This window comes from Taeniopygia guttata, chromosome 9, assembly GCF_048771995.1.
Source record: "Taeniopygia guttata chromosome 9, bTaeGut7.mat, whole genome shotgun sequence".
Lineage (NCBI taxonomy): Eukaryota > Metazoa > Chordata > Aves > Passeriformes > Estrildidae > Taeniopygia > Taeniopygia guttata.
Window position 1 is genome coordinate 4,966,353 of NC_133034.1, and position 27,140 is coordinate 4,993,492.

The 27,140-nt window shown below is 41.3% G+C and overlaps 2 protein-coding genes across 3 annotated transcripts in view; one reads left to right on the top strand and one right to left on the bottom strand.

The window, feature by feature from the left end:
• Positions 1 to 533: 533 nt before the first annotated feature.
• SEPTIN2 (septin 2) lies at positions 534 to 21,533 on the bottom strand. Its single transcript, XM_030280455.4, has 13 exons — positions 21,416 to 21,533; positions 18,551 to 18,583; positions 17,280 to 17,400; positions 13,913 to 13,999; positions 12,914 to 13,037; positions 9,676 to 9,810; positions 9,328 to 9,445; positions 7,924 to 8,025; positions 7,488 to 7,633; positions 6,673 to 6,756; positions 4,897 to 4,954; positions 3,559 to 3,671; positions 534 to 3,154 (listed from the first exon to the last, which is right to left on the bottom strand). The coding sequence occupies exons 2-12, from the start codon at positions 18,557 to 18,559 to the stop codon at positions 3,567 to 3,569; spliced, it is 1,089 nt and encodes a 362-aa protein (XP_030136315.1). The 5' UTR covers positions 18,560 to 18,583; positions 21,416 to 21,533; the 3' UTR covers positions 534 to 3,154; positions 3,559 to 3,566.
• A 27-nt stretch (positions 21,534 to 21,560) lies between these two features.
• Positions 21,561 to 27,140, top strand: part of HDLBP (high density lipoprotein binding protein) — a 38,773-nt gene continuing 33,193 nt past the window's right edge. The window contains exon 1 of one of the 2 annotated variants that reach the window (XM_030280451.4): positions 21,561 to 21,698. The gene's annotated coding sequence lies outside the window, so the exon portion shown is untranslated. Of the gene's footprint in view, positions 21,699 to 22,237; positions 22,256 to 27,140 lie in introns of those variants that run through there. The other variant, XM_072933584.1, reaches the window with a different exon arrangement.

The following is a 27,140-nucleotide window of genomic DNA, read 5'->3' on the forward strand; positions in this document are numbered from 1 at the left end:
CACACAAACAGACCAAGCAACATTGCGACCAAAGACAGAAAATGCTTGGGTCAAACCTGATTCCAACCTGCTCTGGGCAGATCTGTTGTTATCTCACCCCTCTGTGCCTCACACTGGGGCTGAATTAAGGCTGTCCTGGTTTAGGAATGGTATTCCCCAGTTTAGTGCTCCCACTGAAACTCCAAACCAGGCTGCCAATCACTCGCTCCCTCTCTCCCTCTTGTCTGCATCAGGATGGAGAAGAGAACTGGAAACACAAAATGTTTTAAGAGCAATTTACTGGAAACAGCAATGAGATAAGAAAAGGAACAGTAACAGCAACTATATTAAATAACAAAAAGGATACAAAAGAGAGTGTTCATCACATGGAAAAATGCTTACTGTGGAACCCAACCCCACCCACTGCCACTCCAACCCTGCCCTTCCTGGCTGCCCCAAAAGTGAACCCTGTCCTGGCTGGAACAGGGCAGTATTTCAAACATATCACCACAAATTAATATTGAGTATAATAAAGAATCATAATAAACACAAAATAGCTTTTTAGCATTTTTATTACAGTTTTAGCTATTTGTAGTACATAGATTATTACAGGTTTTTGTACCAACAACAAGTAATTTTTGCTATCAACTATAGAGCTCTGCAAATTTGAAAGTATTTTAACTCCGAAAATAAAAACCATCACAACACAGTAAAAGAAAATGAACTGTGGCCAGTTCAGCATGCCACCAAACAGAATCTACCTTTTGTCTTTTGTCCCCGGGCCTTTCTGCTGTCATATCTTTCTTTTACCAGCAGCTTTTCTGAGAAAAGTAGTCTTGCTTTTCATGCCTTAGCACGAAATCATCCATTTCAAGACCACCCCAAGAAAAGTGAAGGGGAACTAGACCTTCAGAGACATCAAGGACACTATGAACAATTGTCCCAAAGGCTTGGGAAGAAACACTAATTAATTACCTGTCTTGAGTATTTCAGCTAAAATGGCCAGTGCCACAAACTTGGTTTTTCCCATTAAATGCCAAAACAACATACAAAAATATTTCTCCTGTTGAATTTTTAGATCAATTACTTTTTGCTTAAGAATCACATGAAATGCCTTATCCTGATCAAATATTTTAATAGATATGTAAATATTCCAAAGAATCAAACATTGCCTGAAATAATTTCACAGATGGTGACCAAACAACAAATGGACAATGTACTCTTGTTCCCATGTTAAAAATGGAGGGAAAAAACCCTACCAACACAATATACACAGTGAGAGTGGTAAGTACAACCAGGCCCCTGTGCAGACATTTTATATTTCACAGTTTTTCTTCAAGTACAGGCTCATGGTAATAGAAATAAGTGAGGTGTTGTGGAGTGTTCTCTGACAGTGCTGCTACATTACTTTGGTCCTACACCCTCTTTTGAAAAAGCAATTCAAGAATTTAGAAGTACAAGTTTTTCCATCCAAGTTTTATATGCAGAGATTTGACCAAAAGGGATTTAACTCTTCTGTGCATACAGATAGGTTCTTCTCATTTTCACTTTTGCCAAGGTTAGGAAGGTCAAATGAGTCGTGTCAAACTTTGATAGTAATTACTTCGGAAAAGAGAGCTGGAGCTCCCCAGCTATGATGCACAGTTTTGCTTCACATTTTTAGAAAGATCAAACATAAAACAGTAGTTTCAAGGCAGGTAAAAATTTCAGTTGATTAACAGGTTTCTATTTCATCTAGCCACTGAAGCACCACTGGAATTATACATTAGCTGTAGAAATTCTGTTATTTTTTCACAGGAACATTAACAAAATTATAAAAATCACAGATGCACCTGAGCTCAAGGAGCCAAAAGAAGTTGCAATTCTATTTGTTTATTAGCTGCTCAGATAAGGATGTTTTGTGATAGATCAGATGAAGAAATCTGATTACGGGCTTTATCAGGAGCAGCAAACAACCCAGGGTGTGTCACTGCTTGCCCTGTCAGCCACCACCTGGGCAGCTGTGTGCTACATTGATTATCTGCTGCAAATACAACATGAGGCATGATCTGTAGCACAAGCCCAGCCAAGCTAAAAACAGTCTCCTTTGCTACCAGGATTAACAAAGTGACCTTGGCCTAATAAAACAAAAACAGAGTCTCTCCTGAAGTAATACTGCTGACTCCATCCTGGAGCAAGAATTTAAAATACAGTTTGCACTCATCCTGTCAGGAACAGGTCACTTTTAAAAAGAGAAGTGCGCTAATATATATTTTTACTACATGAAACAGTTTTAAATGCCCTAAAAATAGTATGAAAATACTTATCAGGAATAATAGAATTTCTTAGCTTTTGGATATAGGAAACACCCATGCATATAAAACTACTCTTTGGAGTTTACCCCACTCAACAATAAAATCAGCCTTATTCAAGTTTATTTGGCTACAATAATGCCAGAAAATAGCAGGAGTGATTTGTGATGACCTACAAGAAACTATTCAAAATTAGCTGCAATAGAGTAAGAGATTTTAGGAAAATTAATAACCCTCAAGGTTAAATCTAAAAGAAATAAGCCTGTCATGTAACATACAGTGTGCCTCTCACAGAGGCATTTCCTCTTCTTTCTTTTGCTGAGACACAAGGCATGCTTGAATTTTCATTTGATATTTTGCAGAGGCAAGGAAATTCTCTGCTGTGAGCAGAGACAGAGAAAGGGCTGCTGGTCTCACACACACATGTAAACACTGCAATATTTATAAAATTAACCTTGTAGGGGAGCAACCTTAGTGAGGTGACTGTTACCCGGCACTGAACAAGGTATCGCTGACAGTTGTTATTTCTAAATAGAATACAAAGTTAAATGCAGAGAGCTAATAAGGTGTATTTAAAAAATATTTTATCTAATGCTTATCAGGCTAGAAAACTTCCAATTACTATTTTGTATCTCTAATAGGAAATTTAAAATATCCTCAAGAAAAGAAGGACTAAAGAAAATGAAAGTCAAATGTGTATAATATATAAAAATACCAACAGACTACATGTCGTGAAAAACATCTCACAAGATGTTACCACAAAACAGTCCCACATTAAACTCCACAGCAAGCTGCAGATCACATGGAAACAAGGGGCATCCTTTCTGCTCCACCACTGCAATCCAGCTCCAGAAGGTCTCCTGTGAGTCAGGAGATAAAATCATCTAAAAACAAGACAAGAAAATACCATTTCAGATCAGCAGTCTTCTCACATTAAGAAACATGAAAGAACTGCAGTTCTTTTTTTTAAATAAGATTTTATAAGTCACAAGTAAACAATGACTTCATCATGAGATTAATAAACCTGGTTAAACTATTTCAAAGACTTCTTCCATAATTCTTACTAGGATATATTGTATTGACTTTCTGGAAAATTTTCATATGTACTCACACACACCACCACACTGTTTAGTTTGATTCCAAGCCATCTGACTTTGCAAACAGCAGTTAATCCTTATAAATTAAAATTCAGACTGAAACCTAACATTTTTCCAAAACTTCTTAATACCAAGCACATTAGAGAGTAGCTAAAGGAGAAGCCCTTTAAGTGGCTATTGGAGCATCTTACCCAAGACTTTACACATGGTGCCCATGAACTGCGCTGCTGTCACCTTCTCCACTTTGCATCTGCATCTGCATCTGTGCCTGCATTCTTGCAATCATCTCCTGCATGCGACGGAGCTGGAAAAGCAGCACAGAAGAATTCTGTAGCCTAATCTCACCTCAATATAATTCTTCACTGCCACCACTCTAATGCTCATTTTTACAAAAGAGGGATCACATATCTGCATTTTCTTTTTCTGACAGGTAATGAAGTCAGGTTATGGCATCTTCTTTTATTGCTCTTCATCACTGAAGAGGCTAGCATTTACTGACTGAAACAAACAGACTTTATTATTGTACTGTGGGATGGGATTTTTAACCATCCCTAAGTGTAAGTCTCTGAACAAGCATTTACACTTACTAAAGTTTATCAGAAGAAAAAAAAAAAAAGCAGCTTGGTTATGTCCCTCCAAATCACTCCTGTATCTGTCATGAAAAAAAAAAGAATTATAAGGATTATTCCCCAACTCCCTTGCTAGGGATGACTTGGTGGGAGCAAGTATTACAGGCAAACCATCCAGTAAGACACAAGCATGATTAAACTTGGTTGAAGCTCAGTTTTAGAGTATTGCATTTTAGAGTAACAGACTATGTTAAAAATATCTTTTTAAATTGAAATCAACCTTCTATTAATCCCATTAACCATGGCCTCTTGCTTGTGTAGTAGATTCCCATTCATCCTGCCATCTGCCCTTCTGTCATCTACTTCTCAACAAGGCTATTAATCTCATCTACCCTAGCACAGAACCTGCTTCAGGTCTCCATTTCAGCCTTTCTGCCCACATTTTGCTTTTCATTGCACTTTTTCTAGTCTTGCCTATCTTTAATCTTTATAGGTTAGAGGAACAAGAAAAGCAGCATTAGATCTATGCACTATAAATTTGTCACAGCGGCAGAATGAGAATTTCTGCTTCATTTTTTATTTCTGACCGTTTCTACCATCATGCTCTCTTTTGCTGCAGAGCTGAACTGACTTTGTTCCAGTCTGCAGCTGTTAACTGTAGAACCCTTACTCCCAGAAGGATGGTTCTCCTTGCCCACACAGTGTGCATTACATCTATTGCTGATCACTACAGTGGAATCATGTTTTACCAGATTCCACTTGTTCGGAAAAAATCCCTATCCTGAGTCTCCTTTCACCTGTTCTCATTCTGTTTTCTTAGTGAACCTTAAATAACTTTATATTGGCATAAAACTGGTTTTGCTCTACCAATTACCAAGATCATATAAATATTTGCTCTAAAGTAGCAACAAAAGAACAAAAATTCCCCCGTTACAAGAATATAAAGTTTTGTCATCTTACTTCTGCTTCCTTCTCGAGCAGAATCTGGTCTTTATTTACTTCTTCATCTTCTATTTTCCTAAAATAATATTAATATTATTAGAAAAATAAAATCATTAAGATTGGAAAAACCTTCTAAGATTACTGAGTCCAAGCATTAACCTACCATTAAACCATGTCCCCCAGTGCCACATCCACAAGCAGTCTGAAAACTTCCAGGGATGGCAGCTACACCACTGCCCTTGGGCAGCTTGTGCCAGTGCACAAACACCCTTTCTGTGAAGAAATTTCTCCTAATATCAATCTAAACTTCCATGGTGAAACCTGAGGCCGTTTCCTGCTATTGCATCACTTGTTACTTGGGAGAACTCCCACCTGGCTTTATTCAGAAGTTCCTACCACTTTGCTAATATCTTTCTCCTACTCCATGTCACAACAGGGAAGATCTACTGATGACTCTAATCAAGCAAGTGCCATCAAACATGCAAAGCAAACAATCTGGTGTTTGTTAAAAAGTTAACAGAGAAAAAATCCAGTGTAAATAAAACTAAATAAATTATTGTAAATAAATTCTGTGTAAATAAGTACTTTGTAAAAATTCCTCTGTGCCCCAAAACCTCTGACATCATTAGTGAGTACAGGCAACAAACACCTACTGTCAAGCATTCCTGGTAGCAGAAGTGCAAGCCTGAAATAAATTCACATTAAATCTACCCTCACAGTAAACCTAACTACAATCTAGTACTATTTCAGAAATGTGAAAGTAAAAGTATAAGGGCCACTTAACTAGAAAATATACAAAAACCTGTTTTAATTTCACATACTCAACAGCAACTTGAAAGCCTCAAAAAATTGGATGACCTTAGGTCCCATTACCTCTAAGGTCTTTGTACACACCTTTGGATAAGAGGTCTCAGAACTTGGGAAGTCTGGGGACTTTAACCTTGAATTTCATAAAGAAGGATTTAAAATCAGGAGAGAAGAGAATTTTATTTTGCCTGTAGGCCAAAGCTACAGGCAGGAAACTGTAAAAGGAAAACTCCTTTTGCTGAAAATTGACCAGACATGTTACAAAATGTCTGTTAACAGCTTGATGAGGAAACTTTTGCAAAATGCCCCAAAGCCCCCAAAATGTGCAATTCGGAACCCTCTAGTGGCTATAAGAAGAGACGCAGCTGAAACACCTAAACCAGGAAATAGTTTCCCACAAGAACTCCACAGCTCGTCTTTACAGACCCTTTTTACTTAAAAATTGGGAGTTTTGCCCAGTTCTCTTTCCAGGAAAGCTGTGCCCTAACCAACCCAGCTCAAAACAGGGCTAACAGTCTGTGACTGCTGTGATTTATGTATGTCATGTTTAATAAAGCATTGCAAAAAATTTGATCATCTCTTTTTGAAGGCCCCATCCAAATATTCTGGTTGTTAATTCTGAAAAAAACCCACACTCTTTTTAAGATATCAGCTCTGATCTAAACTGCATATGTTTTAAGACAACATTTATCATAGACAACTGTCCTACTTAGTACTTTCAACCTCCCAACCCAACTGTGTTTAAGCCTCAGACCAAAGCAGATCAAGTCCCACAATTCCCTAACTTCACCACCACCACTCCAGATTTACCAAATATTTTTTGTTACACTCTTTGTAAGCTGATCAATAGAACTTGATGATGACTGGAGTTACAGAGCTGCCCTTGGTGTACCAAATCCTTAGCAATGCAATGGTAGGTGAGACACAGAGACAGCAAAATACAAATTCAGAAGAGGAGAAAGCAGCATGTAACCATGAGATGACAACCTGCTGCCTCGTTTCAGCCTCTCAGAGCGGAAGTTCTCATAGTGAAGATCCTGAGTCACCTCCTGAAGGTCTTGCATATGGGTGCTGGAGGAAGAAAAGTAATTAAAAGATAAAACATCCTGTGCACATCAGTTTGCTTAAGCAACTCTGGCATTCAGCACTGTCTTGGATCAATGTGCTCAGCTTGCACGCCCTCTTAGCATACTAATTTAAAACTAATTTCAGTTAAATTGGTGCAATAAAGGACACAGAGAGGTCACCTTAGCTCTGAGACTGCCCTGACAGAAGCTACGTTCCTGGGCGAGGCCTTTGATGAATATGAGCAGGTGAAACAGAGTAGCAAAGACCAGGGTAAAACAAAAACAAAAACAAACAAAACCAAAACAAAACTACAAAAAAAAACAAACCCCAAAAAACCAACCAAAAAACCCAAAAAAACCACAACCAGTGAGCTTTTCAAGTCTGCTCCCTTGCAAGTCTATCTACTTACAGATACATTGAAAAAAAGCACAACCTGTTTTATGTTCCAGGGGATCTGAGTAGCAATACAACACTACATTCATCAACAGAGTCAGACTAATCATTACTTTCACAGAATCACTGAGTAATTCAGATCAGAGAGAACCTGTGGGTCCTGTGTGGTCCAGCCCCTGACTAGGCCTAGCTCAGCTAGGTCAAGGCTGCTCATGGCCCTCCACACACAAATTCTGAATGTGTCCTGGGATTACACAACTGCTGCAAGACCCCAGTGCAATGCTTTGTTATCTTGGCGATTGCTTTCTAAACTACCATTTAACTGGAATTTTCTGACTTACATTAACATGGTCCTCAGCTTCAGGAAGTCATTATGCTCTGGATTCTCCACTTCAACTACGCCCCATGGGTAGAGCCGACCTCTAACTTTTTTACCTTTTGCTTCAATGAGTTGATTGGAGCCCACTACACAAAATGGAATGCTGGCCTGAAAGCCAAAAGTGCAAAAGTTACTCATAATGAACCAGGTCAAACAACTGCAAGAACTACTCTTGTTCTGCTCAGAGCTGCATATTATGATAATAAGTTCATAATTATTTTAAATTAAAGGTGTAAAATAAATAAAAGGAACTGCTGCCACCATCTTCCAAGCTAGGGAAGCCTGGGCAGAGACACAGTGACTCACTCCAGTTTGCATTGAAGGTCTTGCTCTAAAGCCATCTGAGCAGTCTGAAAAAGTACAATATCCACGTGTATAACTTATTAAACCAGTCACACCTTCAGGAGTCTGGTCTGCTCTTTAAAATCTTCATCTTCATCTGATTCAGCATCAGGCAGGTGATAAATCTTGATGCCATGCTCTTCTATTTCATCCAGAATCTGATATAAGCGATAAAAGAAATCGATACAATGTACATGGAGAATCAGTACTTTTAAATCTTAACATAAAATTACTTAATACACAGTCTCTTAAGAAATCTGTACTTATCTTACTGATCCAAATTGCTCAACAAGGATTTAGTTTTAAATACTATATTTCTTCATGATATTCAAGAACTACTTGCCATGGACTTTCATACAAACAATAGTGTTCACAAAAAACATCGCTCTTTGTGGAAACTGTGCTTTGTTAAACTTTTGCAATTTCTTTTGTAATAATAAAGGTGTTGGCTCAGAAATCATACTTGCTTTCTACAGTTTAACCTCCTTGCTCTTACCTCTGAATTACTACTTGGGGGAGGGAGGGGTGGGAGTGTTTGAAAATCTGAGATATAGAGACACTATAAATACTTTTTTCTTCATGACTGCCACTAATGGTATCTGCACCAGGAATCCATTTACCATAGACCCCAAAATTTGCTCTTTAAAAATGAATAATCTTTACTTCTGCAGAATTCTAGCACTCTAAACATACCTACTAGAGTATACTATATATAAAGTCTCTCTTTTTATTCCAGATTGGGTAAAATAGCTATAAAGATTTTCAGAATAACTGACAAAAATCATGAAGTTTTCAATACAAAAGCTAAGACTGGAGCACGCCTTTGACAAGTTAATTCTAACACTCCTTTCTAAACTTCATAGCTGTTATTAGCTCACAAAGGTTTGTTGAATCCCACCTGCTCCAAGCAAATACAGCATCAAGTCCTGCATGACTGAATGTGTTAAGAGGTCTTGTCCATGGAAGACAGAACTGGAATGATTTAGAATGAGTGACATAGGGGAAGAAAAACAACCTCACAATCAGAAACATCTCTGAAAATCCAATTTTTTAACCATCAGTATTCTGACTGGGTAAAAAACCCCAAATATAGATATGCACATTCTATATGCAGATACTATCTCTGCTTTGGGACTGATTAAACAGGTAATTGAGCAATTACCATCAGCAAATGTATTTAAATATTTTTCCAAAGTTTTAAAATTCACTCAATCTAATTGCAAATGTAGCTAGACTATTATTTTGCAAACAACATTCTCAGTTGACAATTTCTCATTTAAATACATAATAAAATATTTTACAGGATATCAAACTACATATTAAGTGATGCTACACTGTGCATGAGATTGTATTTTCCTCAGCTAGGACAGAGTAAGGTTAATGAGAATGTCCCTCTCTTCAGCCACCATACTGCCACAACCAAAGCACAACACATTTCTGCAAGCCAGAAAAACACTCACCCTTTTCTTTAGTCTCTCTCGCTCCTTCAGAGAAAGTGTATCAGCTTTTGCAATCACTGGTACAATATTTACTTTGTTGTGTATGGCCTTCATAAACTCAACATCCAGTGGCTTAAGGCTAAAATTAAAATATGAAAATATTTTATTTTTACTCTAAATTACCAATTTATTTTCACTCCAATATAAATATCTCTCTTTACACAGAGAGAAAGAACACAGCCAACTAATGTCAGCAGTTATAGCAGCTGCTTAAGTAATGGCAACCTGGTTCTGAAAATGTAAGTCACCAGGCACAAACCAATTCTCTAAAATAAAATAATGTAAAAAAAATGACAGAGAAACACCTACCCATGACCAAATGGTGAAATGAAATAGAAACAGCAATGAACTCGATTATCTATGATATGCCTTCTGTTCAATCCACTCTCATCATGCAGGTATCGCTCAAACTGCTCATCAATGTACGAGATTATGGTCTTAAAACTGTAAAACAAACAGAGATTTGAGAATCACCAAATGGTACACAACTTTAGGACTCTTTCAAAGGTAATATTAAACCACTAAGATACCCTGCTGGTGAACCAATCTTCTGTTGGACAAAATTTCATTTACTGATTCTACAGAACGGGGAAAATAGAAGAGCACACATCTTAACACTTTACTGAAATTCTAGAATAAGAAAGAATAATAAGCTACTATGCATATTACATATGTATATAAAGATAAAATATACATAACCCAACCTCTGTTCTACAACAAATTTCTCTATGGTTAGTGTTTATATCTTGATTAACATTAATCACACTTTTTCAAGTGTGATTTAAAGATCACCTATTTACTGTCATGGGCGGGGACACCTTCCATTAGTCCAGGGTTCTCTTGAACACTTTCAGGGATAAGGCAGCCACAGCTTCTCTGAGCTACTGTGGCGGGGGCCTCAACAACATCACTGGAAAAAAGTCTCTGCTAAATCCAACTTAAATCTACTCTCAGTTTCTCTGCTACTACAGGCCCCAGAATTAAGTCTCTTTCCATGTTTCCTGTGAGCCCCTTTGATATATTTCAAGGCCTCAGTAAAGGCTCCCTGGATCTTCTCTTGTTCAGACAGAACCCCAAATCTCCCAGCCTCTCCTTACTGCTGCTCTAGCCCTTGGATGATTTTTGTGGTCCTCCTCTGCACCTGCTCCAATAGGTCCATGTCTGTCCTGTGTTAGAGCCCCAGAGCTGGATGCAGGTCTCACAGGAGCACAGAAGTGGGGCAGAACTCCCTCCCTCAACACTGCTTTTGATGCAGCCTGGGATAATAATGGCTTTCAGGGACTGCCTGCTCATATCCAACTTTGTGTCCACTAGTGTCCTGGTTCTGGCCCAGATCTACAGGAGGGGGCAACTCCTGAGAGGAACAACTTACTGCAGTGTGCTGAGCCCTGGCTTTTGTTTACTGGACACTGCTCATCACTAGAGAGCTCCCTCAGGCAAGGAGGAGGAAAGCAGAGCAACAGGCACCATGCAGCTGAACCACGGCCACAACATATGCCGCAAACAGCTGCTCCTACACTGAAGAAGAAATTCAAGACCAAACCAGTTTGCTTAGTGAAGGACAAAGGGGAAGGAGGGCCCTCACAGCAGGAGGAAGAGGCAGGGCCAGAGATAATCACCCAATTGCTGTCCCTAGTGAGCTACAAGATATGTGAAAAAAATTCAGCTGCTATTTGGGGGAGACCCTGGCAACCTGGCGACATCGTGGCCCACCACATGGAACCAGATCATAGGGAAGCCAAGCAACTGGGATCCCTGTGCTGGGATATGGGCATTGACAAGGGGATTGGGAAAAGGGCAGAAACTCCCAGCTCTGGTGGTGACTTCTGTCAAGTGTGAGGGAAAGGTATTCTCTCAAGGATGATCCAATGGTGTGACCAGGCAGATGGAAGGCCATGGAGGAAGGTATCCAGTACCTGAGAGAAATAGCTGTGCTCTAGGGGTCCTGTAGATCCACAGGAGGTCCACTGTACACAATCCATGTGGCAGAAGTTTGTACAGAGCATTTGTACAGAGCACACCATTGTTGTATATCAACTCATTGGCATTTTTGTCAATGAAAGAAGGAGAGCATACAGTGCTTCAGGTGACCCAACTCTAACAACATGAATATAATTTTTTTTTTTCTTCCCTACTAACCTGCACCTCAGCTGTGGAAAGACTGTCCAAGATTAAGAACAGATTTGAAAAACTCGAGAGCAAATGTTCCATACTCCACCAGTATGGGCCAGTCTCTGTTGTTGGAAGCAAACACCCCCATCCTCAAGAGACAGAATATTTACCACATGGTAACCTGTGGTTTTACCTGCATGACCACAGAAAACCCACCACTGCCTCAGCAGCATGGGGTGCAGGAGTTGAGAGGAAGTACAACCACCACAGGAAATTCTTCAAGCATAAATGCAGCTCCAGTTTCCAGTGGGCATGTCCTCAGACAGAATAGAAGGGCTGATGTTACTTCTGAAGCGTAAGGCTTCAGAACACTTGCAGTACATTGATGACACTATCATGTGGGGAAACATGGCAGAGAAAGCTTTTGAGCAAGGGGAGAAGATAATCCAGATCTTCCCGAAGGCTGGTTTTACCATGAAACAAAGTAAGGGCAAGGGACCTGCCCAGGAAATCCAGTTTTTAGGAGTAAAATGGCAAAAAAACATTGTCAAACTCCAATGGATGTGGTCAATAAAACAACAGCTCTGTCCCCAGTGACCAGCAGGAATGAAGGTCAGGCTTTCCTAGGTGCTGTGGGTTTTTGTTAGGTGCATATTCCAGAGTACAATCAGATTGTAAGGCCTATGATGTGACTCAGAAGAAGCGTGATTTCAAGTGGGGTCCTGGACAACAACAAGCTTTTGATCAAATTAAACAGGAGATTGTTCATGCAGTAGCCCTCGGGCTCGCCAGGACAGGACATGTGGTCTTGAAGCTGAATTTCACTTTATTGGGAAATTTAATTTCCAAAATTATGGGGAAAGGCAGAGGTTGCCTTGAGGTTCAGGAGTTTGAGAAGGGGGAAAAAGAGATTATCATTGAAAACTGATTGCTATTGATCTCAAGATTACTTCTCAGTATTTACTATAATGTAAATATGTTAAAAAACAAAACAACCAAACAAACAAACTCTAAGATGACAAAAAGCACTTAAAAATTAGGCACAGAATCTGAGAATGCTCAAGTGAATGCAGACAAGATCTAGGTGTGGATTTTTGCTTGCACTGAAGAGTAGGCAATTTACTTTCTCAGAGTATTATTGAGACTCAAGGTCACTGTTCACTTAAAGCTCTTTCAAGCAAAATGGAAGTTAACAAAGAAAGAAAAAGTGTCACAAAATTTATTTCAAGTTGTGTCAAAGTTACTGATGCCTCTTCACATTATTGGAATTGATTCATAACACCGAAATTAAGCTTCCTCAAAATTAGAAAACAAAAAAATCCCACCTCAAATTTAGCATTTCACAGACACACAGCACACTTGCACCCCCCAGGACAGGTAAGAAATCTGTGTCAGTCTCCATAGATAGATTAAGAGATGTTCTCTGTGCACGTACCAGTCTCGACAGTTGATGGCATCCCCATATCCTGGTGTATCCACAACCGTGAGCCGCAGCTTCACGCCCCTCTCTTCAATTTCAACTGTGGAGGCTTCAATCTGCACAGTGCGTTCAATCTTATCTGAAAGACAACAAAGTCCATCTTGCAGAATCCAATCTCTAAGACCATGTCATCCTGAGATAAGCTCCAAAGATTAATTGCCAGATAAAACAGCATAAATATTATTCTATCGATTACATTCTAAGGCTTGATAACAAAAAGACTCAGTACATAAATTCCTTCAATGTTATTAGAGGGCTATATGAGATTTCATACTTTTCTTAAAAATAATGTAGAAATTAAGGCAAAAGGGACTGAGACAAAACCATTGGTAATGGGACAACAATACAAAATTATATGTAATGGATTTTTTTCTTAAGGCTGGAAGTTATAAGTAATCATCAGCTAACATGATAAAACCATTAAAGCAAGTAATTCAACAGGTAGCAAAAAGAGAAAAATTACATCTTTTATTTTATTAAAATATTCTCTTTTGCTGGATTATTGCATACCTTGAATAATGTAGCAAAAATAGGACAAGGAAATAAAGAAGAATAGGAAGTGAAGTTCTCATTCACTAAATATCAATCTAGCAAATGAATTAAGGCACAAGCAGGTATAAACAATTCATATGTTTACAATTGCAACAGATTAAGAACGAAATAAATTCTCTGATTGTTTTAGTTGATTGTTTATCTTACTGTGACACAAAGACTGTTTTTAAGCAAAAGAACGGATCAAATTTCTAGGTGTTAATACGAATACACCCAAAGACTAAATAACAAAGACCTGATAGATGTCCTGGGTGCAGAAGAAAATGGGTTTTTTTATTAAATAGCTCAAGTGTCAGGAAGTACATTAGAAACTATTACAGCGAGAAATCACTGCTGGCTTTTACCAAAACTCAAAGATAAATGCATTCAACTCCTAAAACCATTGAGCAAAGATGTATTTACCAGCAGCTCCGGGGATTATCCTTTCTGGGTAGAGATCTGTCAGGAAGAGGCTGTTTATTAATGTAGATTTTCCTAATCCAGATTCACCTGTGATTCAGGATAAAGACAAACTCAACATGTGTACATAAATAATTTCAAAAGTATCTGACAGTATTATCTGACTACAGATTTTGTCATATTTCTTTCAAATAAAGAATTTTAAAGTTCTAATTTAGGGTTAGCCAAGTTTACACAAAAAAGGTTGAAAAACAATTTTTACATCTTGGCTTTTTAATGCATTTCCCAGAGCTTTCACTGATGATTTTTAAGTAATGCTGCTAATCAAGTGGAGTTGTGACCCATTTAGACTTAAGATTTTCCATTTCATGTCTCCTGATTCATTAAGACATGCTTTTCTGTGATCAGTCCAGAATATGAAATATCATACCCATTGAGAAGCTATAACCTGTCAAGGCTTTATCATCAATTTAAACAATGAAAAATGCATTGCTGAACTTCTGTACAGCCAGACAACATAAAGCAGGATTTATTTCTGGTTTTTATGCCAATGTGGCAAACAAGAACTCAAAGCAAGAGGAATATGGCCACTGAGCAATTTTTTTATACTGAAGAACTTGAGGATTACCAAATTGTACTGTAAGTATATTTTTGTTCTAGAGATACTGATGGCCATAAGGAAAATTTAGACTCATTAAAGATCAAGATTTCAATCAGAACAAATGTTTATAGCATAAAAAAATAGTAGCAACTTGAAATACTCAGTATTGAGTTCACTGAAGAGACCTTTTTCTAGAATTTTAGTTTTATTTCAGGTGTTGATAGGATTAAATTTAAAAAAAGATGTTTAAAAATGATGGGCCACAGAATCTCTGAGTAACACTGCAATATGAATCTGGCAGAAATGTCTGAACAACAGAAAAAAAGGACGGAAATAGTTTTAAAATGAAGATTTGAGTAGGAGCTGCCAGTTTTTAATGCCTTACAGAATGCAGCTTTCAAGATCAGATTGTGTCAGTGCAGCATGCACCACGGAAGGTGACATGCACCCAGAGTAACTCAACGGTCACATGGAATTATTTCAGCAAAACCAGAAAAGTATGATTTCATCCAATGCCACATTCCACTAGTTCAGTATGGGTAAATATTACACATAAACCAAATCAGTTTTTATAGTCACTGTCAATGATTATATTGGCTACAGTAGTTTAGTGACTCTTATGTGAAATAACTATTTAGATGAAGTCATAGCTTAATAATGAGAACAAACCTAAAAATAAACACAAGTGACTGGGATTTCTTTAGGAGCAACACAGCCAAGCAGCCAAATTTTTATAAATTCCAGCTTGTATTTTCAGATACCACAGTAAACAACAGGAGGGGAAAAAAACATAACCAAAAGTTGTGTGAAAAAGCAAAATCAGTGATTGGGATTCTGTCAGCACAGGCAGCTTTTAAAGTATTTTCCTGCTCAGAAATAAAAGAGGATAGCAACTTAATGAAAAATGATAGTTCAAAATAGGCACTGTGACACAGCCCATTAAAGAACATACTTAAACTCCATGCATATTTGAAGAGAAAGAATTCACATTCCAAACTGTTGAAATAATCAACAATTTAAAGCACAGTTTATTTGACCTTACATCAGCTGCCTCCCTCTGCTAGTGTATCTTAAAATACCATTCCAAATTTTAAATGAAATTATTTTTTTTTAAGCTCTTTTCCCTTCATTTTCATTTATCCTTTAAAATACTGGCAGGCAACAACAGTAATTTCCACTTCACTCCAACATGGGTGGATTAATTTTCTTTCTGTTACTCTTACACCATATCATTTCCCCTCTATTTCTATTTAACAAGAGACTAGAAACAACTGTTGGTCTATATAATTTTACATTGCTTTCTTCCAGAACTGTTTTACGTGGCACTATTTGCAATTAGAATTCAAACAGATCTAAAAGTTTAAAGAAAGCACATCTATTCTTTCTCAAAACTGTTCACACTTTTAGGATCACTGCACAGTAAATTCTGGAGTTACAGTAGACAGCATAATTTGAAGCAGCTACTTATAGTTTGGTTTTACTCTTGGATTTTATGAGATATCCTTTATGGTATCATCCAAATCAAATCCAATGAAACATACAGTAAAAAACGATGATAAAATCCTAAGAAGGCAAAGGTAAGGGAAAACTCTGTAGAATACTGAAGAACAAAATACAGAAGTAGGACAAAAGCAGTGCTAGAGCTGTCATTTGGCAAAACTAATGAAAGGTTTGAGGATAGACTCTCCCTGTAACTACTGAAATCCAAAACCATTAAGAAGTTAAACAACTCCTATCATGCACTATCTCACCTCTCCTCCTCCCTCTGTGATCTCTCTTAGGCAAATCTAGCACACAAATAGGATTTATTTCTTGGGGTGCCAGGTAATCAAGAGCCTAATTCTTTTAGGGTACTTTTTGTGAAAGCCTATTTAAAAGCAAGAATTAAAGAGCTCAAACAGCAAAACTCACAAGGTATGGCTCACAAACAGAGAGACAGAGAAGACACCCAAGCCTGATTTGGGAGTCTATTTAATTTTCAAGAATAGCTACCGATTTCTCAAAGGATCAAGGTATTTCTGCAGACATCAGATTTTTCTTTTTATTCCAGATACCAACACAGACTCCCAATGAATTATCAAATAGAATAACACTTTACATTACAACTGCTCACAAAAAATCATGATCAGAGTAAAAAGTAACAGCTCAGATCAAAACCAACTTGTCCAATTTTCAGCCTTTCTCACTCTTTTACAAGAGTATTTGGAAGGGTTGAAAAGACTAGAGCTCAGAATGCTTTGAACTAAAGAAGCATAAACAACATTTTAAATAGTATGATCTCTTAATCAAAATACAAGTGAACTAAGACTGTATTCAAATGCAAAACCAGTTTTAAACTACATTTTAAATGGAGTGCTGGAATCCTCGAGGGGAAGGGAGGGGAGGGGAGGGGAGGGGAGGGGAGGGGAGGGGAGGGGAGGGGAGGGGAGGGGAGGGGAGGGGAGGGGAGGGGAGGGGAGGGGAGGGGAGGGGAGGGGAGGGGAGGGGAGGGGAGGGGAGGGGAGGGGAGGGGAGGGGAGGGGATTTCTGGAGTGCACAGTAAAATTTCTTCACCCACAGATTATTAATGCATTCAAGCATGGTTTGTAATGTGGTAAACAACTGCCACAAGAATCAACAAAATATAAAAGAAAGCTAAATGCAACAGTAAAGGAAAATTTCTGATGCAAACTGAAGCCTTAGAATAGTGCAAGTAATATTTGATTTAACTTCAAATTTCCCTGGGAGCAAGTAATAATTTTTGAGAAAAATTATAAAATGCTTTCTTACCAACCACCATCAGAGTAAATTCAAACCCCTTTTTCACAGACTTTCGGTGAACCTGATTGGGAAGGTTTGCAAATCCAACATAGCCAGGAGTTTCTGGATTGGTAAATTGAGCAGGCTGTTGCTAAAAATGAAATTTAAAACAATAAAATAATACAATAATAAGCAACCACTCAAGTCTTACTAGTTTGTATAACTGCTTTCCTCACTTAACTCAAAAGTTTTGAAGCAGAGACAGAGAGAAGACAGAGCGAAAACTACTCAGAGGTTCCTGCTACTCAGCGGCTTCACAAAGAAGTGCAGAACTACACTGAGCTAGAGCTTAAAAAACAAAGCTTCACTTGTTCAGCTATCCAGCCAAGATCACCTTAAGTAAAACAGAAACAAAATCCCAAATAATTATTTATCAAAGTATGACAAAGTATGAATTGTGGTTATTAATCAATTTTTGGACAGTCTTCACACACAGTTAAAATAGAATCATTTTCTATGGACTTGAATAAAAAGATGACAATTCCTGATCCATTTTTAGCACATCCAAAGGAAAACCCTGAGCAACTTGTGAAGTAAAAGCCATTTGCTGGAAGTGCTCTTCAGAGAGCTCTCTTCAAGCGTGGGGAAGGGGAATTTACACAATAGTGTTTGGAATGCTCACTGCTGCAGATATGGCAGAGAAATCTTTAAATCTCTTAGTTCCCTCTTCAAACACATTAATCAAGCACTTTATCGCTCATTTCTCTCCAATAAACCAACATGGATGTTTTACCCATTATATCAAATGCTCAGAGCCAAGAATTAGATTAATCCCAGCATGACGATATTTCAGGTAGCAATATTTTAAATGAGGGATTTTACCGGAAAACCAGTTGATTCTATTAGTAAATAAATAAATTAAATCTAAACCACCATTTTTTTAAATGATGCCTGCTCAAAACAAAAATTGCAGAAAGGAAGTTTCAATGAAGATGTATAAGGGAGCTTTTCTACAACTCTGACCAAAATTAAATCCTTCCAAGAATATGAATTAACTGCAGAGATTTATAGCTGCATGAAACTATCTTAATCTATGTCTTACATCACTCATTCTTCAATATTGTGTCTCCCATAGACAGTAAATTTTGAATACCCTTCATCATCAAAAAAATGCAACTTGCATGGAATACCCTTCATCATCAAAAAATGCAAGTTGCATGATTTGTCATTGAAGATTAATATTTAAAAACAAAAAATATATTTCCCATTGTTACATTGGAAGACAGAAATGTTATTCTTACCTTGGACATTTTTAGGGAAGGACAGGAAAAAATCTGAAAAAATAATAATGGTTATCAGCTAATTAAAAATTGTATAAGAAAAAACCTCACCCACAAACCAGTGCAATATCTGCTGTTGCACACTAACTCGAAAAAAGAGCATCCCTGACTGGATGTCCAGATTCTGAAACAGTGTCAACTTCTTCACAGAGCACAAGTATTCGATCTTCTGTACTAACAAGGGGCAGAATTTTCAGCTACCATTGCTCCTATAAATGTGGTCAGACAAGAAATACAACCAACAAGAATGAGGGGTGCTGAAGGCACCAGATGTGTGACAAACCATTCTGAAGCCTTCACAGTCCACATCCTTTCCGGAAACTAAGTAAACCAAACACCTTGCTCTTTAGAGGAAAAAGTTTCTTCAAAACCAGAAAAAAAATCCTAACTCATGTATTATTTTCTTTTCAAGCCTCTTTTTCCTCAACATTTCCATCCATGCTTGAATGTTTTATAAAGAGCTCACAGCTTCAAAATGAAACTTTTTCTCTTCCTCTTTTAACTAGACGCTTGCAAACTCGGTCATTCTACCTTCTGTTTACCAGTATAAAAGTTTCATATCTAGCTGCATGTGAAATATAAAACAGGCACCAAAAAAATTTCAAAGATTTCTTATCTAACAATTCTATGCAAAAAAGCCTCTTAACAAAGACTCACCAACCACTAAATCGCATGATTTCAGGAGAGCATGTGAGTTACTGTGGCAACATAAAAATGTCTGCATATGCTGCATCTGCAAGTAACAGGAGCTCAATTCCCCTTTCTAGTCCCTCTCTGGCTCATCCTCTTACCACAAAGTATCTGTTCCCACTCCCAAAGCCCACAGCCACCTTTTACCTAGCTCACTCACACTTTAATTCTACAGAATTTGAAATTATCACTTCTTGATTTCTTTCCATCTTCCAAGTAGATTTTGTCAGCAACTTCAGCTTTGTGTGAAATTACACCAAACTGCTTCAGTTTGCAGCAGCCTTCAGTCTGTTCCTCTCGGCAAAGAGGCATCTTGGAATCAAAACAAACTGCCCAGCATTAGACAGCAGAAGCCCAACTTTTTGTGTCAGGCACAAGGTAAAGTTGTTTCAATGTGGGGATGATTTCCAGGATTTTATTCTCAAAGGTACCATATAGGTGTATGTTTTCACAATTTTAACCTCATTTGAATTTGATGGGAGTTACAGATTGAAGATGTTAAACATTGAAGCAATTTGGTGCCTTTTCTCATGAAGCCAAATTTGCTGAGAAAAATCTGGCACCGTGGCTACTGACATATAAAAACTGGACAACATGGTTCTCAAGTGAAATTTTAAGATAAAAATAAAATCTAGTATTTGCAAAATCTTTATTTCAGTCCATAAAACAGCCCATGACCTATGATGTATGCAGCTAGTGAAGAACTTATCCCTGAGCTTTTTATCATGTAAGATTGCTCTGATAGCAACTCTTCTTTCCAAGAGTGTTTCCTGCCCAGTGATGTCATTGATTCCTGCTTAAGCATTCTCCATGAGAGGTTTGCAATGCCAAACAAAACTAGATCCTGCTGGAACACAGAGGAACATTCTTTTAATTTGTGAGACTTGTCTATCACCCAACTACTTCTCAGAGGCGGGCTAAAGCAGAGGAAAGTTTCTCACAGCTACTTGGAAAGGAAGCAGCAAGCAGAGTCATGTAGATGGCTACAGCTACATTATATTTTAACACACTGGTCAAGCACAGAAACCTTCCACGAGTGAACTTTCCCACAGCGTTCCCGTCAGGTCTGAGCGCTCCCACAGAGGCAGGGGCACACTCGACCCTGAAGGCCAAGGAAGACCGCAAACCCGAGCCCAGGGCATCGCACGGGGGGCTTAGGGTTGCGGCCGGGGCTTAGGGCTGGGGTGCCTCGAAGTAGCCCAGATTTTCCTCGGCAGCTGGTCACGTTCCTGACCCTCCGGTCTCAACAGGGCGGCTGGAGTTTCCTACGAGAGCACGTTCAGAAGAGACGGCCTCACACGCTGCGGGAGGGGCCCCGCCCCGCCCGGGGGTCCCACAGCGGCCCATCAGGTCCCTCGCCGGGAGGGCGGCCAGGGCGCCTCACCTCCCCAGCACCGCCCGCAGCGCTCAGCGTCCCGCTCCCTCCCCACCAGCATCACCGCGCCCCAACCAAACCCCTCAGGTTCGGCGGCCGTCTGAAAAGCACAGACCCCTTCCCAGCGCTCCCGCCCGCCGCGTCCCCTCACGCCCGGTCCTTTTCGGGCTGCCCCGGGGCAGGGAGGGCAGGGAGGGCAGGGACCCCGCGCTGCCCGGGGCAGGGAGGGCAGGGAGGGCAGGGGGGGCAGGGACGCCGCGCTGCCCGGGGCAGAGAGGGCAGGGACCCCGCGCTGCCCGGGGCAGGGAGGGCAGGGAGGGCAGGGAGGGCAGGGACCCCGCGCTGCCCGGGGCAGGGAGGGCAGGGAGAGCAGGGCCCCCGCGCTGCCCGGGGCAGGGGGGGCAGGGAGGGCAGGGAGGGCAGGGAGAGCAGGGACGCCGCGCTGCCCGGGGCAGGGAGGGCAGGGGGGACAGGGCCCCCGCGCTGCCCGGGGCAGGGAGGGCAGGGGGGACAGGGCCCCCGCGCTGCCCGGGGCAGGGAGGGCAGGGAGAGCAGGGCCCCCGCGCTGCCCGGGGCAGGGAGGGCAGGGAGGGCAGGGAGGGCAGGGCCCCCGCGCTGCCCGGGGCAGGGAGGGCAGGGGGGACAGGGACCCCGCGCTGCCCGGGGCAGGGAGGGCAGGGAGGGCAGGGGGGACAGGGACCCCGCGCTGCCCGGGGCAGGGAGAGCAGGGACCCCGCGCTGCCCGGGGCAGGGCCCCTCACCTCGGCGCGGCTCGCGCTCCCTCAGCCGCCCGCTGCGAGCTCCGCTCCCGCGCGCGCGGCCGGGGGAGGGGAGGGGGCGGTGCCGCCCCGCCCCAGGCCACGCCCCCGGCTCTGTGCGGGGGCCCCGCGCGCACGCGCGCGCCCCATCCCCATAGCAACCCGCTGGGACGGGGCGGGGCCGCCCGCGTGTTGTGGGTCACGCGCATCCCCTCTGCTGCACCAAGATGGCGGCCGGGCCGTCGGCCTCGTACCCAGCATAGGGTTCGCTGCGGGCCGACTAGAGGTAACGCCGGGCCCGGCAAGGGAGGGCGGGGGCGGGAGCGCCTCAGGTGAGCGGGAGGAAGGCGCGGGCCCCGCGCCGCGGCCGGGCGCCTTCCGTCGCCTGCAGCAAGATGGCGGCAGCGGCGAGAAGGGCGGCGGGCGGGATGTGGAGCGAGTGCCCGGCCCCGCTCTATGGTCGCGGCCGCTGCCATTGGCGCAGCGCGGGCCACGTGCCGCCGGCGCACCCCGCACCGAGCCGGGCCGCGGGGGCCGCCCCGGGGCGGCGGGGAGCGCTGCGGGGCCGGCCGGGAGCAGACAAAAGCCATGAGTCATGTCCCGCTCCCTTCCCCTGCGGCGGAGCGGCCGGGGCTGGGCCCGCGCCGCTGCTGAGGGGATGCGGCTGAGGAAGCGCTCGCCCTCCCCCCGCCTTCGGCAGGTCCTGTCCTGCCCCCGGGCCCGGGCTGCTGCGGGCTCTCCAAGTGCAGTAGTCTCCATTCCCACTGCTCCTGGTCCCGCAGGCTGAGGCTGCGCCGTGAGCCGGCGTGTGGGAGGGTTTTGGCCTCACCTGTGACACTGCAGGTAGCGTCAGCCGCCTCTGTGCATGATACCAGGGGTAATTCCGCCTCTGCCGACCTGCTCTCTGTACCTGCAGTGTGGTTTTATTGCGGGTTATTTATAGATCGGGATGATCCAGCAAACTAGCTGCCCTGAAGAGGGTTAAGCACGGGGCAATGATGATTTTTGAGCTATGGCTAAAATGGCACATGATAAGTAGCAGTTCCCGTGATGGCTTTCCCCAAACAGTAGGAGAGGTTTCATAACTGGCAAGAGTAATTTCTTCCACTGAAAGGCGAGAAGAAAGAGAGGAGATTGTGCTGGAAATGTTGGTAACATAGAGACCAGTTAACTTGTAAGATGAGGCAAGGGCCTTGAATTCACTAAGTTTAGAATTTGAAACATTCCCAGTTCTGTGCCTGTGAAGTTAAGATTAGTGACATTCAGTCCCAAGGTATTTGAAAGAGTAATTTCTTGTCTTACCCTGTTATATAATGACAGAAAAATCTGCACACTCATATGTACTGCATTGCTTTATCACATCTTTTCTGTTCAGTAATGTAAGTGAAGAATCTGCCTGCTGATTTAGTCCCCATTTTTCCTATTGTTTCTATTCTGACAACTGTCTTCAGTTAGAAGACCACAGATTATGATTTTGATTTTGTTTGCTTTTTTTTTTTTTCCCCAAATCTGACTTGGAATTGTTGTTTTGTGTATTGTTTCACGTGAGGGTTGGGTATCCCTCTCAGTGGTAAAGGAACATATATCAGAGATGAAGCAGGAAAGGAAGCAATAACCTAATGTGTGGCTGTGTATCTACTAAAGCTCTGTCTCTATAACCTTTCTCCCTGTGTAGATTCAAGCTGTTAAAAAAAAAAAACAAAAAACCAAACAGTCTTCCTATTTGTACATGGATTTTCGTAAAGCATGGCCCAAATCATAGGCAGAGCTATCCACAACAAAAACGCACAACCTTTTTCGTAAAGGTACACAGTGTGGTTTTACAGAGATCAGAATGGTGCAGGCACAGGAAGAACTCTCACTAGATATGAAACAGTAACTGGTAGTATGTGACTGCAGGGTGGCAAGAGGCAGTGTAACCAGCCAGCCTGAGCTTTGCCTCTGCTGCAAAGTCCAGATCATTCTCAAAGGACAGTTTTCTGAGTAGCTTCTATAAGAAACAGTTAAAGATTGCTCCAGGTTTGTTCTATGTAGATGGTTCTGGTGTATCCAGAGCTGGTAGTGTGATACACACTCCTGCCTCCTCCTTTGTTGCAAGTTAAGCAGATTTTTTCTGTTGGCTTCTTTTTCCTCTCTCCCCCAGTTTTGCCTGATAGGGTGAAAAAATGGACGTATTTTCTTATGATCTTGAAGGTTATTATGATCCCTACTTTTTCATTAGTCTCACTTACATAGACTGGGATGATGAGGAATGTTTCCCCTTGAACTAGAATTGGATCATAATGTTGTTGTTGGTTATTGCACAACTTAATGGCAATAATAGTAACTTGATTTTGATAGGTTAAGGGTGGTTATTCGTGGTCAAGTAGCTGTTTTTTTTCCATTTAACATTAAGCTATCTCTGAAGATAGTGTGGTCTGTTGGAAGAGAGCTTTGTAACCTTGGACTTTCCATAGCTGTTATCAGAGTGGGAGCCATCCCAGACAAGGCAAACTGTGCAGTTTGTACCCTTTTGATGAAAATTGGGATGTTTCACTGGTTTCAGTATTTTGGGTGATACTGCCTTTTCCAAAGCACATGCTTTTCTTTATATATAGAAGCTTGTTAAGCTGGTACAAATGCACTTATGATTGTGCTGCTGTGAAAATTTGGGTAATTCCTCCAATCAGATGGTCAGGGTAGTCAGCAGTGGCAATGGGACCAGTCCAGAACATTAAAAATAAATGCAGGTGTGTGGTTAGAATCATAGGATCATTTAGGGTGGAAAAGACCTCCAACATCAAGTCCAACCCTTCACCCAGCACCACTGTGCTCGCCACTAGCCCATTCCCCAGGTGCCATGTCCATACATCTCAAACACTTCCAGGGATGATGGCTGATGGGTAGCCTGTGCTGCTTCCCAAAATCCAATTTAAACCTTCCCTTATGAATGAATGGTTCAGTTACCGTAACTGGGAGGGTTTTGTCAGTTCAATGGTGGGTTTCTGTAAAGTATCATATTCATGTGAAAATGTTTCTCTTTGAAAAAAAAAATCACTCAACAATGGTTTAACTTTGTTTTGTATTCAAGAATTCTGCAGAAGGAAATCCTCAGGCCTGTATTGTGCAGAGCTTATAAAATAAACCTCAGAGTGAAATAATGAGACTGGCAAGTGTTCCCATGGGTGTTTTGAACCCTTATGGGAATGTTGTTACAGTCCTGACAAAGATATACAGAGTAGGGGTGGCTTCCCCATTCCTGGAAATATTTAAGGCCAGGTTTCACAGGACATGGAGCAACCTGGCCTAGTGGAAGGTTCCCTTCCATGACAAGGGGTGGAATTGCATGTGGTTAAGGTCCCTTGCAACCCAAGCCAGTCTGTGATTCTGAGATTCTGTGCACCACTGCAGAATTTGTAACAGGGTTTTTAAAGCAGGCTGAGAAAGACATGTTCACCAGGAGGTAACAAGTCTGACTTGTCCAGGAGCACGGTGAGAGGCCCAGAGCCTGCAAAACTTCTGCAGCATGTGTCTGCCTAGGAATTAGGTAGGTGTTATTGTAGTAAAATATGAAAACAGATAAAGAAGAGACAGGAAAATAAAACCCAGCTCCAGGATTAAGCCTCTGTTCCTCTTCCTAATTACCCTAACTTTGAAAGCAGGATGCTATTGTGTAGCTTGTTGGGCTTTGCTCATGTTTTTTTATTTTTCTTATTGTTTTTTCTAGGCCTTTGGCCTAGAAGCTGTTCCTGCAGAGTCTGTGGTGTTGACTCTGAGACTGCTTTTGGAGTGGAAGGGAGGGCTCTGGTCAGTAGGGCCTCTTGGGGGAGGGATTGCAGAGGACTTAGGACACCTGGAAGTGGTCTCTGGCCTCCAGGTGTTCATACTAGATTGGTGATTAAGTCAAGAATCTAGTATTGTTTCAAGAATCCAGGGCTTGTTTCAAGAGCTCTTTCCATTTTAGAAATTCCTAGGTTTAGGAAAACAATTTTGGGTTACTAGCTTATCCTGGATGTGGAATTACACTGGAGAGATCTGTATTTATATTTATGTTTGTATTTATCTGTCCTTTAGCTTTAAAAGAAAGCAGATTTTTAGGATATAAACAGTCTGTTAAAATCTTGCGATTTGCATTCCCATCTTAAATGGATAAGTCCTGAATGCCTAATGACTCTAGTGATCTTTTTCCACATCTTCCTCCTGTGAACTCATGTTGGCCCTTAGCTCTCATGGTGCGACTTCAGTGGGAGGAAATCAGAAAGTCAAGTTGGAAAAAGATGTATCAATAAATGGGGAGGAAAAGTTCCAGCCCAAGCAAGGGGAAAAACTGAGTTGCAAAGGATTTATGCATTTAAGGTTTTATTTGCAACAAGGAGTAATCAGGCTGTGATTAGTGTTCTGATAGTGCTCTTGTTTCATAAAAAAGGTGTGTTAAAGCTGAAATAGTTCATTTTTCCTTCATTTAGGTGATCTATGGTGTTTCTACCCGCACAAGGTCTGGTATTTTCCAGTCTTGCAGAAGTACAGCAATCATTTCTGGCAGCTGCCATATAATACAGATACTTCTCTTTGATCCTGCTGCTAGACTTCACTTGTCTCTCATGATGGGTTCTATGTTGTTGAATCTTGCATCTGGTAGATCTCTCAAGCCTCAGTGATACCTACTAATATTTTGCAACTTATTGCTAGATATATTAGCATGTGAGTAACTTAAATCCACATAAGCACTCCTGTGGGTGCAGAGGGCTGACCTTGGCCACAGCTGCCTGGCCTGTAGGAGCTGGCTGTGTTGCTGAGGCAGCGAGGGAAGCATGTCACTCTTTTGTGAGGAGCAGGGGTTGGAGCAAGGAGCTATGTCCAGCTAGAGGCACAAAAGAGGCACTTGCAAAGCAGCAGGCAGGAAAAAAAAACCAGGGAGAAACCTGAGAGAAAAGAGACCACAAAAGGCTCATCTAGAGGTACTCATAATGAGTTTAACTTCAGTGGAAAAACAGCACTAGAAGAAGGGAAGGGATTGGTTTAGTAGCTGCAAGACACTAAAAAATGGTGACTCACAGGAAAAGTTTTGCCTTAGAGGGGCTTGAATAACACAGGAATATTTATGCGACCTCCCTTAAAAGATGTTATTTAATTTAATTGCAAAATAAAGTGGATTTACTTGTTGACGCAGAATGGAAGTAGTACCAGATTCTCTTACACTCCACAGCACAGTGTCTGGAGCTGGTTTCCAGCAACAGTTTTGTTGTTTTACTAACAATATTTCAGTGATGAGAGAGCCACTTGGGAAAAGTTTGGGGATGGAACAGATAGATTTATTCAGCATTACTGGAAGAAAAGAGGCACACCCATCCCTTTCCCCTGAATAAAAGACCCCAACAACAAAACAAACTCAAACATGGAAATAAAGCAAAACCAAGAAATAGAATTCTATAAGAAACTTGCTTATAAATGTATGTCAGTGTGATTCTAGTAAAAGTATCTGCACATATACAACTTGTGTGTATGCCACATCTTTTACCTGCAAGAGAAATACCTATGAAGGAAAGTTTCTGGGAGTTCTCATATCATGGTAATTGATACCTGTGTGCTGTAGCTCTGAATTCAGCAACGTCCCAGCAAATAACTGGATTTTAAGGAGGAAAGACTTGGAACCCTGTTGTGTTATGACTATTACAATCCTGTTTGGTGGAGGCAGGACCGAGCCTTCTCTCGGTGTTATTGAATTGATAGTTGCTTGTTGAGATATCTC